General features: G+C 34.3%; 1 protein-coding gene across 2 annotated transcripts in view; it reads right to left on the minus strand.

The window, feature by feature from the left end:
* Positions 1–3266: 3266 nt before the first annotated feature.
* LOC127881809 (dixin-like) overlaps positions 3267–13904 on the minus strand; it is a 34339-nt gene continuing 23701 nt past the window's right edge. For both annotated transcript variants that reach the window (XM_052429943.1, XM_052429942.1), the window contains exon 18: positions 3267–13175. In XM_052429943.1, the coding sequence (XP_052285903.1) occupies positions 13098–13175 (78 nt within the window). In that variant the 3' untranslated portion in view covers positions 3267–13097. The remainder of the gene's footprint in view (positions 13176–13904) is intronic.

A 13904-nucleotide genomic window follows, 5' to 3' on the forward strand; every position in this document is an offset into this window, starting at 1 on the left:
TATATATATATATATATATATATATATATATATATATATATATATATATATATATATATATATGTAAATACATAGTGCCAGTTATGTGGTCTCGGTAGTTTTCAGACTATACTTAAGGGGTTATTATTAAAAACGGGGTCTGTATACAACCCCGCGTTCTAGGCACCTTTAATTACTATGAGGGGGGTGTAGGGAAGGTAATGCAATCAAATGTTACAATAAGGTCTTATATCGAAAACCACAATCACGTCTGAAATTGAAATTTTGTATACCTCGCAATTAATGTTGCTATATATTTCCTTGTATGAGATGTTAAATAAATGATGTATTTATATATAATACTATATTAGGTACCCCTAGATACCTTAATTCGTGTTAATATCGGATACAAAAGGGTATGGAGATACATGTATTTAAAGTGGGAACCCCATGACCTAATTTTTAAATCAGAGAACCCGTAACTGGCGATATGTATGAATATATATGAAACATAGGCCTGGCAGGCTATAAGCCAAGGTCTGCACTGCCAGTCTTCTAGGCATAGTAGATTTTCTTTAATTCAACTCTAACCCTCATGTATAGTTCATACATAATAATAATATAACTATAGTATTGTTTTATTTTGTAGTTTGTTCAACACGTGTTTAATTTGGAGTAAGAATTGTATTGTTGTGCTTTTAATGGTAGAACAAGTTTGAATCAAATATTTTATTGACATGGTTTACAAAGGGTTGATTTGTTGATTTTGTGTGCACTTATTGTCTAAATTAAGACTTGATTTAAGACACTGTGGGTTTAAACATGTTTGTGGTTAGAAAAAAGTTTTGTTTTAGTTAATAACAAGACATTCTGAACCTGTATGTACTATCAAACCAATTACAATCGCTTGTTACAATTATATTTTATCTTTATGCTCTTGTGTTACTAATTTTGGTTCAGGTCAATTATTTTGTATTTGTTAATGAAGCAGACAGCTATATAAAGATTTAACTTTTTTTTCTTAAATATTTATGACATTGTTATATATATATTTTTTCATAGTTGTATACATGTCTTGAAGAGGTATTTTTGTGATATATGAATAGAATTAAAGAACATTAATCTGTTATTGTTACTTTGTTATTTGGGAATATTATGTACACAAATATTTAACAGATATACTTTTCATAAATAAATGGATTAAAGGATTACAGTCGTTGATACTGCCCTGTGATTCTACTAACATTTTGTTCATCTTCCGAAGTAAGCAACATACTTTTTGTATTGTGCTGGTAAAGAGAATTTGGTTGGAATACTAGCAATGCAATCATGTACAAGTATAGTGAAGTTTATGTTTACATGCACATGAAGCCGTTGCAACCCAGAGAATACTAATTGAAGCTGTGGAAATTACTATTTCTTTGATGATGTTTGACATATATATTTTCATTTCGGACCTAAATCTGATGATTTATTTGTACCAGATATAACAGCAAACACTAAGTAGGATTCACTTATACAGGTATTTTTTAACATGAACATGACCCTCCTAAATAAGTATATCAGCTAAATCTTTCAAAAATGGCTTTGAGAACATATGCAGCCAGGGTTGCTCCTGAACAGAATGCCTGATTTGGCTGGTTATGCAGTGCGCTTGTTAATAGTTGAATGACTTAAAATGTTTATGCTTTTAAAGAATATCTTTGGGGCTGCAACAATAATTTGCAGAATTATGGCCCTTTATTTTTATTAAACATGGAATATATAGTTGCCTGAACTTGTGTTTTCAGCCTATCTATAATGACTAGGTGGCTTTAATTATGACAGTTGAATTACCTTTAAGTGTAGATGATTATACACAAATGAATTTTGACAGCCAACAGTATCACAGTAAACTGTGTACCTCAGTCATACTGTATTCCAATTGATAACAGTTTACCTATTTCATAATGTATCCTAGTAAACAGTTTACCTAAGTCATACTGTATCCAAGAAAACAGTTTACCTCAGTCATACTGTATCCCAGTAAACAGTTTACCTCAGTCATACTATATCACAGTAAACAGTTTACCTCGGTTATACTGTATCCCAGTAAACAGTTTACCTCAGTCATACTGTATCCCAGTAAACAGTTTACCACAGGCATAATATATAACAGCTAACAGTTTACCTCAGTCATACTGTATCCCAGTTAACAGTTTACCTCAGTAATACTGTATCCCAGTAAACAGTTTACCTCAGTCATTCTATATCCCAGTAAACAGTTTACCTCAGTCATACTGAATCATGTGGTAAATATGTTATCAGTCAAACTGCATCACAGCAAACAGTTTATCTCAGCCATTCTATATCCCAGTAAACAGTTTACCTCCAGTCATACTATATCACAGTTAACAGTTTACCTCAGTCATACTGTATCACAGTAAACAGTTTACCTCAGCCATTCTATATCCCACTAAACAGTTTACCTCAGTCTTACTGAATCCCAGTAAACAGTTTACATCAGTCATACTGTATCACAGTAAACAGTTTACCTCAGCCATTCTATATCCCACTAAACAGTTTACCTCAGTCATACTGAATCCCAGAAAACAGTTTACCTCGGTCATACTATATCACAGTAAACAGTTTACCTCAGCCATTCTATATCCCACTAAACAGTTTACCTCAGTCATACTGAATCCCAGTAAACAGTTTACCTCAGTCATTCTATATCCCAGTAAACAGTTTACCTCAGTCATAATATATCAAAGTTAACAGTTTACCTCAGTCATACTGTATCACAGTAAACAGTTTACCTCAGTCATACTGTATCACAGTAAACAGTTTACCTCAGTCATACTGTATACCAGTAAACAGTTTACCTCAGCCATTCTTTATCACAGTAAACAGTTTACCTCAATCATACTGAATTCCAGTAAACAGTTTACCTCAGTCATACTGCATCCCAGTAAACAGTTTACCTAAGTCATACTGAATCACAGTAAACAGTTTACCTCAGTCATACTGTATCACAGTAAACAGTTTACCTTAGTCATACTGAATCACAGCAAACAGTTTACCTCAGTCATACTGTATCTTAGTAAACAGTTTATCTCAGTCATAATGAATCACAGTAAACAGTTTACCTCAGTCATACTGAATCATGTGGTAAATATGTTATCAGACTTTTTCATCACAACACTGTGATTAAATGGAGACATAAATCCCTTGGGATCCAAACAAGTTTCTTATTCCATTCTTACCCAAAACATTGCATTGATTTAAAAGAAGAATTAACAGGGAAATAGTGTTTCCTTATTTATTGTTTAACCAGCAATAGTTCCATCTTTACAACTTCAAGCAAACAGAATATGAAATAAAAAAATGTATAACATGTAAGTGCAATACTGGCAAAACCTTGCTAATAAGACAGCAGCATCACAAGATTAATGGATCACTTTCACAGAGACGATCTACACAAAATGTGTCAGCAATATTTACAGCTTAAAATTTACCTGTATAAAGACATCATACGTATTTGACAAACATTTTAATACAGTTCTCACCTTAGGAAAGATAAATGTATCCCTTTAAGTTAAAAAAGTGACACTGATAAGGCCCTAGAAAAATATCCCCAAAATATGACAAAACCATTTTTAATAATTATCATATACTAAATTTGGTCATTTACAACAAGATATAAAATGAGATTCAGAGACATTTAAAGCACCAGCTAAAGTTGGATAATGATCATAGTGACTGAAATATAGATCAATCATACTTTATCGTCTCTGTATTATTACACATTTGATCTTCAGTAAGCCAAAACATGGGAAAAACAGTAACCAGCAAAAAATAAGCATACATATTTTTTACCATTCTGTTATTTGTATTAAAACCATATATTTAAGTGTTTGTTTAAAAATGCTCACAATTTAGTTAAAGTATGCCTGTTTTATGACGTATGATGTAAACAGATTTTTATTGTGCATATCTATACATTTGCGCATCTACAAGTTATTCTATTGGTCGGTCTAAATGAAACTAGAATTTGTCACAGTAGCTATGAATACCCCTTAATGCCAAATGTATTACTTAATTAGAAAAAAAGCTTTAAAAAAATATATAATTGACCCTAGGACTTTTTTTACAAGGTTTGTAGAGAACCACAAAACAATCCAACAGTATGTTGTACGTGGAAAGTGAAGGAGAAAGCCTCCACACAAATTTTGGTCCATGGGCCGACAGACAGACTGTCTAACAGACAGTTATTTCAGTATACCCCCTTTACTATGGACTGGTGGTTATAATTACTACATAAGATTAAATACGTAGTACAAGTCCAAATGATAAAATACAAACATACATAAATACAAATACATGTACCTGTAATTGCACTTTGTTCTACATGTCAAACTGACAATCATAAAATGAAAGTGAAGACACCAAAATGTACCTGAAGGTTGCTACAATAACACCGACAGATTTGGGTGACTGCCACAAAACATTTTTTATCCTTTACACAACAGCCCAATGGAACTCATGGTATAAACTGAAGCTTTAATCTATTTTTATTTTAGCACACACTCAGTTGTTTTTTAGCCTGCAGAATAAACTGCATCTTTGTGCACAATTCACCTGACATTGACATAATTAAATTAACCCTTTCACACTCAAAAGAAAAGTGAAAATGGTTATGTGCAAACAGCATAAAACCAGAACAGCCTGCAAGTAACTCGTAGTCTGTTCAGTTTTATGCTGTTTGCTGCTCATAAGTATCTAAGGTTTGGAGATGAAGCCTGAAAAACTTGATTCTAGTAAGAAAGGTCTAGACACATATTTATTATGTCCACTTTTCCAAGATCACAGCTCAAGTCTTTTAATACATCTACAGTACATTTACCCTAGTGTACCCCAAAAACAAATTGTAAAAGAAAACGCATATAAGCAAATGCAAGAATATACCAAACATATACCAAGCAACAATTTTGCATTTATTACAAAACAAACCATTACATATGATTACATATTTACTTTATAAATTGGTAAGTTATAATTCCTAAACATATAACATAAAGTGGACCAAAGACGATCAAAACTGTAAAGAATGTAAAATTATCACACATTATTTTGATGGGATGAACATGAAAATATACACATGTTTTGACTAGAAATAAATAGTGACCATGACACAAATATATATCTAGAGACAGAATATATGGATAGGAGATTAGGATGGAATAGAGACCAAATATTGGTGATTAAATACACAAGCAAATAGAATACAATAATAAACATTATTCTCTGAAAAATAGAGACGCGCAAGTTTCTTTTGTGTAAGATTGTGTCATTAGTAAAACTCAATCTAGTACTGGTATAAGTAACTACAGAAACCAGATCTTAAGTAGCAAGTAAGTACATACAATATACATGTATAATAGTTAATAAAAACCTAATTTCATACCAAATATGTAAACTGTTATTGCTTGTAACTGAATCATGGTGCATGTGCAAAGTAACTAGCGGAGAATGACCATAATTCAATTGTAAATCTACTAAGCTATCAGCACTATAGCATGCAACAATTGACAATAAAACTAGACGAGCAATTAATTACAGCAAATACATTTTCACAATTTAGTTTTGGCATTCTTTAATATTTATAAATCTTTTCTGAACTTAAAATGTAGCCAAACCTCACTGATGCCCTTACTGAAATCACTGGACACAAGTCGCCTTACAGACATTACATGAAAACACCACAGAAACTATCCAAATAAATGGTGCAACATTCCAAATACAGTAGTAGCTTTAAACATGAGTTATACCTTTCAAACTGCTGTAAAACATATAGCCTATAATTTAAATGGAACATTGACCTTAAATTGAGCAAAAGTAAACGGTGCAACATAATAATGAAGTAGCTTTAAACATGAGTGGTACCTTTCTAATTGTTGTAACACATGATGCCTATAAAAAAATATAACCTTGACCTAAATTGAGCAAAATTTATAAATGTTACATGTTGTCTTGATACGACACTAATTTTTTGTCAATTTATTCTGGAATCCCATTGAGCCTCACTCAAACATCTACTTCACTATATCTGTATGTAAGAAATATGAATAACTTCAAGCGTCCGCTGTGACCTTGATCTTTAGATTTTTTTGCACAATAAAAAAACTTGATATGATAATACTTTGTGCAAGTTTTTTATGTTATTAAAATGTATGTTTAAAACTTCCAGCTCACAAAGAAAATTTGTGCAGATATTTTGATACAAAATTGTGATTACATTTCAACAGGAACAATATGTGAGTAATCTCCCTTGAGGAAGATCCAAAATCCTGGAAGACTGTCAATCATTAAAGCTATTTTAACCCTTTCCCCCATAAGAAGCTCTGTGCAAACAACATAAAATCAAATAAAATAAAATCAGAACAGCTTGCGAGTAACTCAGTCTGTTCAGGTTTTATGCTGTTTGCTGCTCATCAGTAACTAAGGATTGGAAATGAAGCCTTTAAAACTAGTATTTAGTAAAAAAGGTCTTTAATTAAATGTAACTTTCTAAGGGACTACAAATGCATCAAAATACGTATCTAAGTGGTAAAGGGTTGATAGACCTCATCCCTATGTATGATTGCTAACTCACATCAAACAGAAGCTGCCTTCAGAGAGGAGTCACTGACACATCAATTTGCAAGGACACTGTATACTTATTACAAGTATACATACTAATTTGTACATGCATAAACACAATTTTGCTTAATTTTTGTTATTGGATATAATTTCACATCATTGATGTTTAATTAGTATCAATCAAAACTAAAAAGAGATGTTAAAATCCAAAAATTTCTTAGTATTGAAAAAATATTCATTCATTTGCTCAAATACACAACACACTATCACATGCCCCATTGCAAAAATACGAATATTACTTAACACATACTGTTGGAATGGAAACAAAATACCTGAGAATGTGAATGGTTACTAATAGAAAATAGATGAAAGAAACCATCATTTTCGCTGGATGTTGGACAAAAAATCAACCAATTATATTTGAGATTCATAATACATGACCTTCCACTATTTTTCATAAATATGAGCCTACCTCAGGGAGTACTGAGCTGAATGCAGGTGGGTAAAGCATTGTCCCAGGTTAGTGTGCAGTTCACACAGGCTAATCAGAGAGGAAACTCTCTGCTTGTATGGTATTTTCCCTTTGAAGGAAGTCTCTTCTTAGCCACAATCCAGTTTAGGCAGAAGGTGTCATCACTGATTAGCCTTTGCAGACTGCACAGTATAACCTGGGACAACACTATATGCACCTGCATAAAGCCCTTTGTGCCATAATGTAGCTCATATCATTTACTAATACCTGTAAATCTAGTTGAATACCACCATTTGAGTGCAGGAGCATTTCTTTACATCCGACTGATTATCAATTTACCACTGAAAATCTTAACAATTAACCATATATGATTAACATATTTAACAATTGAAATAAAGCAATGCATCTTGGATAAATGTTCTACCCTAAACAAAACCAATAAATAACTACAAGGCAATAAATAAACTAGCAAGCTAGATTACCCGCATTCATTGAAACAAGAGAGCCAAGATGGCAGTAGATTGCTCACCTGTGTAATGGCCAGTTTCGAAACCAGAATTGAACAATCTTCGTAGAGGACCAAATTGTGATTGTAAATACCAAAATATAAATTCAATTTTCAACTTCTCAACCCCGCACCACTCAGAAGTCCTTTAAATGTGAAGTTCATGAAAATCTGCCTAGCTGTTCAGATGTTGTTTGAAGCAAAGAGCTGATGACTTAAGACTGATGACTGACTACACTAAAGGGCCACCTACCACAATAGCTCAACATGAGCACTTCATGCTCAAGAGAGCTAACACATCCTAACAGGACCACCATGTGAATATCTGTTGCACATGTTTTGTGCTTTTTAGTAAGTTAACAAAACAATCAGGCACAACATCTAACAGAGAAATGTCTTAAAACAAGAGGGCCAAGATGGCCCTAGTTCGCTCACCGGAGAGGAGTCGGTTCATTCAATTTTTACCAAATTCAAACTTGACCTAGATATTGTCCACAAAACATCCTGGTCAAGTTTCATCATTATTTCATCTGCGAGTCATGATCAATATACCTATGAAGTTTCATAATCCTAGGGGTAAGCATTCTTGAGTAATCATCCGGAAACCATTTTTCTAAGTTGAGTCACCGTGACTTTGACAGCCATTGTGTGAATTTGTTTTTTGGCACTGTGACCTTGACCTTTGACCTAGTGACCTGATAATAAATAGGGGCCATCTGCGAGTCATGATCAATATACCTATGAAGTTTCATGAACCTAGGCATAAGCGTTTTTGAGTTATCATCCAGAAACCATTTTACTATTTCAGTTTACCGTGACCTTGACCTTTGACCTAGTGACCTGAAAATCGATAGGGGTCATCTTCGAGTCATGATCAATGTACCTATGAAGTTTCATGATCCTAGGCATAAGCATTCTTGAGTTATCATCTGGAAACCATTTTACTATTTTGGGTCACCATGACCTTGACCTTTGACCTGAAAATCAATAGCGGTCATCTACGAGTCATGATCAATGTACCTATGAAGTTTCTAGATCCTAGGCCTAAGCTTTCTTGAGTTATTATCCAGAAACCATTTTACTATTTCGGGTCATCATGACCTTGACCTTTGACCTAGTGACCTGAAAATCAATAGGGGTCATCTACGAGTTGTGATCAATATACCTATGCAGTTTCATGATTCTAGGTCTAAGCGTTCTTGAGTTATCATCCAGAAACCATTTTACTATTTCGGGTCATCATGACCTTGACCTTTGACCTAGTGACCTGAAAATCAATAGGGGTTATCTGCGAGTCATGATCAATGTATCTATGCAGTTTCATGATCCTAGGCATAAGCGTTCTTGAGCTATCATCCGGAAACCATTTTACTGCTTTGGGTCACCGTGACCTTAACCTTTGACCTAGTGACCTGAAAATCAATAGGGGTCATCTGCCAGTCATGATCAATGTATCTATGAAGTTTCATGATCCTAGGCATAAGTGTTCTTTAGTTATCATCCGGAAACCATTTTACTATTGCGGGTCATCGTGACATTGACCTTTTGACCTAGTGACCTGAAAATGTATAGGGGTTATCTGTGAGTCATGATCAATGTATCTATGCAGTTTCATGATCCTAGGCATAAGCGTTCTTGAGCTATCATCCGGAAACCATTTTACTGCTTTGGGTCACCGTGACCTTAACCTTTGACCTAGTGACCTGAAAATCAATAGGGGTCATCTGCGAGTCATGATCAATGTACCTATGAAGTTTCATGATCCTTGGCATAAGTGCTCTTGATTTATCATCCGGAAACCATCTGGTGGACGGACGGACCGACATGAGCATAACAATATACCCTCTCTTCTTCGAAAGGGGGGGGGGGCATAATGAGAAAACTTCCCCCCTCCCAGCAGACATGTTATTCAACTGACCGGAACCATTTTTTAACTCAAATCTCATATCAAGGAAACAAATGTTCTGAGCAAATTTTATGAAAATTGGGCCAAAAATGTGACTTCTACTGTGTTCACATGTTTTCACTATATAGATATGGAGAAAAATACCCCGCCCACTGGCGGCCATGTTTTTTCACTGATCCCGACCATTTTCAAACTCATCCGAGATATCAATAAAACCAATGTTTTGACAAACTAGAGAGTTTACAAGGTTTCTCTATAGCCAAATAGGGAAAACTGCCACTATATACATATAGAGAAAAATGCCCAGCCCACTGGCGGCCATGTTTTTTCACCGATCTCGCCCATTTTTGAACTCGTCCGAGACATCAATTGAACCAATGTTTTGACCAACTTTCATGATGATCGGGCAAAAATTGTGACTTCTAGAGTGTTTACAAGGTTTCTCTATAGCCAAATAAGGAAAACTGCCCCGCCCACTGGCGGCCATGTTTTTCAACTGATCAGAACCACTTTTGAACTCAACCAAGATATCATTAACACAAACATTTTGACAAAGTTACACAAGATTGGGCATGAAATGTGACTTCTACAGTGTTTACAAGGTTTTTCTTTTTTTTGACCTAGTGACCTTTTTTTTGACCCGGCACAACCCAGTTTCGAACTCGGCCGAGATTTCATTCGAGATTTCATTTGGACAAAGCTTCTGATCAAGTTTCATGAAGATGGGACAAGAAATGTGGCCTCTAGAGTGTTTACGAGCAAATGTTAACGGACGGACGGACATACGACGGACAAAGACCAGTCACAAAAGCTCACCTGAGCAATCAGGTGAGCTAAAAAAACAATATACATTTTTTACACAAAATCATTTGTCAATGCAATATAGCATGCAAAAAAATGTGAAAAAAATAAACTGGTAAAAGACAAAGATGCTTAGCTTATTCAACAAGCTTTGGAAAGCAAAGGAGAGATGTATAGATTTAAGTCATGTTTAAATTGTATTGTAAATAATTGATAATGATTTCCTTCAATACTAAACATAAAAATTAAGTACACAATAAATCGAAAAAACATCGGCATTACAAATAAAATGACCAACAAATATCATTAACATAACATTACAAGAGGGCCGGAGGGCCCAAATTCGCTCACCTGAGATACAAAGGAACTTACCTGTTCTGTGCAGCCCAAGATATCATTAGAACAAATGTTCTGACCAAGTTTTATAAATAGTGAACTATAAATGTTACTTATAGAGTGCTAACAAGGTTTCATAATCATATAAGGATAACTTCCCTGCCACCTGGTGGCCATGTTTTTCAACAGACCGAAACTATTTTCGAACTCATTCAAGATATCATTAAAACAAATATTCTGACCAATTTTCATGTTCTGACCAAGTTTCATGAAGATTGGATAATAAATGTGACTTTTATAGTGTTAACAAGGTTTTACTTTAGCCATATATAGCCATATTAGGAAAAATGCTCCGCCCCTGGCGGTCATGTTTTCAAGCAACTGAAACTATTATCGAACTGGTCCAAGATATAATTTGGAAAAATCTTCTGACCAAGTTTCATGATGATCAGACTGAAATAAGGAAAAAAGGCCCCGCCCCCTGGTGGCCATGTTTTTCAACAGACCAGAACCATCTTATCCAATATATGTTCTGACCAAATTTTATGAAGATTAGACTATAAATGTGACTTTTTAAGTGTTATCAAGTTTTTACTATAGCCAAATATAGCCATGTAAGGAAAAATTCCCCACCCCCTGGTGGAAATGTTTTTCAACCAACTAACCAACTGAACAATTTTTAAACTAGTCCAAGATTTCGTTTGGAAAAATCTTCGGATCAAGTTTCATGATAATCGGACAATAAAATTGGCTTCTATAGTGTTAAATTTTTTTAACTATAGCCATATATAGCAATATAAGGAAAAATTCACCATCCCATGCCAGCAATGTTTTTCAAACAATCCGGAACCATTTCGAACTCGTCAAAGATGTCATTTGCACAAATCTTCTGACCAAATTTTATAAAGATCGGACAATAAATGTGGCCTTTAGAGTGTTTACAAGGCAAATGTTGGCACCCCACAAGGCAAGACGCACCATAGGCAAAAGGCGATCACAAAAGCTCCCCATAAGCACATTGTGCTCAGAAAAAAAAATATAAGTAGCATCATCATGTTCATAAATGCATAAAAAAACATATCTGCTATTCAAACATGGAACCATCAGTATCTGTGATATACACTGTAACTTGTAAACTGGCATAAAGTAGAACCAAATCAGTATAACGCATTTGTAACGCTGAAATCATGCATGCGTACATAACATACAGGATTAACAGCTTATCAGCAATATTACAGTGAAAACAATCAAAAGTAGGTCAAAAACAAATTGTGTCATTTTAGCAAACACTACCATAGCCTTTAACCTATAAGAAAATAAGGAACTCATATAACAAACAAAATAAAGTTATTGCAGACTTACTAAATGTTGAGCTGTCTATTAAACCCCTTAACTACCTCCATGTTTAATGAACAATGCATATTCACACTCCAAAAAAAAAAGCATTACACGAAAAAATAAACAAATCATGGAGACATGAAGCCGTAGTTGACATTGAGGTCATTATTGGTATAATCTTTTATAAATGTAACAAATACAAACCATAAACATTTGTTAATTGGTAAGTTGGGAAACCTTATCAAATAATAAGAATATTACATGAAAAATATATTGTAGGAATGCATGTGCAATACTGAAATGATTTGGAATGTTCATTTGTTTAAAGACATGTAGCATTGTTCTATTAAAAAAACTTTTAAAAAAACATGCCACATCAAATGATGTAGAATTTGACTGGGAAGGACTTATTGTACTTCAAAATTGGAACCTGCCTGAAAATCTTAAGAAGAAATAAAAAAGGCCCTATTCAAGCAAATGCTTGAATAAACAAAGTTTTGATAGCAGCACTACAATATCTATGTTGTAATGCTAACTATAGGCTAGTGAACATGGCAAAACAACAGTAATATCAAAACTTAACAATATGGCAGTTATATAACCTGGCATGACCAACGATTGGGAGTACAAGATAAAGTCAGGTCACCTCAATTTTAAGAAAGTAAAAATGTCATTAAGAAATGACATTTTAAGCCATTCATTTCTGAAAGACAGGCCACTTAATATCTCATTATCATCAACATCCACTTAACTATAGTTCTTCAAAAGTGTAAATGATTCACTATACTATAGTTTTGCCTAAAATAGAGCACAGATGAACAATATAATTGGATGTTGTTTGATCTAAGAATCAACTGATTGTATACCTAAGCCATAACACAACATTATTTGATGTCAGCCAACCAGACAATGTGACAATTGCATGTAGGCCACAATAATACAAGCACATGCACCAATGCACTCGGGTACCTAATGAATATATGATTAACATGTCTTTGGCCTGCTTTATATTCCACTGTGTGTCTAGTATCTTGTCCTCCAGATGACATAGGTGACCGTCGTACACAAATAAATTACTGAACCATGGTACAGTATCGTACATAATAAATGCTGCCGGGACGCCTATGGATGTTGGACTTCTAAGTTACAGTGTCAGGCTCTACCCACGCCACTATCTTACCCTCCCAGCCTGGGATTATGGCATCCTCGTTGGATATCTACAATCACAAGCATACATATGAGTCTGTCTCTAAACAAATGGGGCTTTGTGCATGCATGCTAAGTGTCTCCCAAGATTACCCTGTCAAGTTGGGACAGTCTAATCAAGGACCACGCTGTTATTCTATATTTGTTTAAATGAAGTCTCTTCTTGGCCAAAATCAAATGAATACACGACTGCCTACCTGTCAATAAATATTCCCATTTAAAAGCCTGTGTTACAATGACCTCCAAAAGATGAATTTATTTGTTGTACAAATGATGGCACAGAAAATAATGGAAGCGACAAAATCAAATGTCTGCATAATACCTCCATAAAAAGGTAATTCATCAGAAACTGCCTTTCTATTTTTAAATTTTAGCAACCGAGACCTTGACCTAAATTCAAATAGGCCAAAATGCAATCACAAGCTTAGTCTAGATGAAAGCAATATACACACAATATTTCAGTGAAATACCTCCGTCTGAACTCAAGTTATTTAGCAGACACTGTTTTTTTAGAATCAATCCCAAACTAGTTCTGAAGGTAAGCTACATTCACACAAAATGTAATTGCAATACCTAAACCCTTTTAGCAGAATTTTTGTTCATTTGTTGAACCTTGACCATGACCCAACCAGCCCCAAAAACAATGCCAATCAAGGTCACCATGCAATCTTGCTATAACTAAGTTTCCCCAATAATGGCAAATACATAAGTTAAGTTATTAACCTGAAATCACTGTTTGA

This window comes from Dreissena polymorpha, chromosome 5, assembly GCF_020536995.1.
Source record: "Dreissena polymorpha isolate Duluth1 chromosome 5, UMN_Dpol_1.0, whole genome shotgun sequence".
NCBI classification, from domain to species: Eukaryota; Metazoa; Mollusca; class Bivalvia; order Myida; family Dreissenidae; genus Dreissena; species Dreissena polymorpha.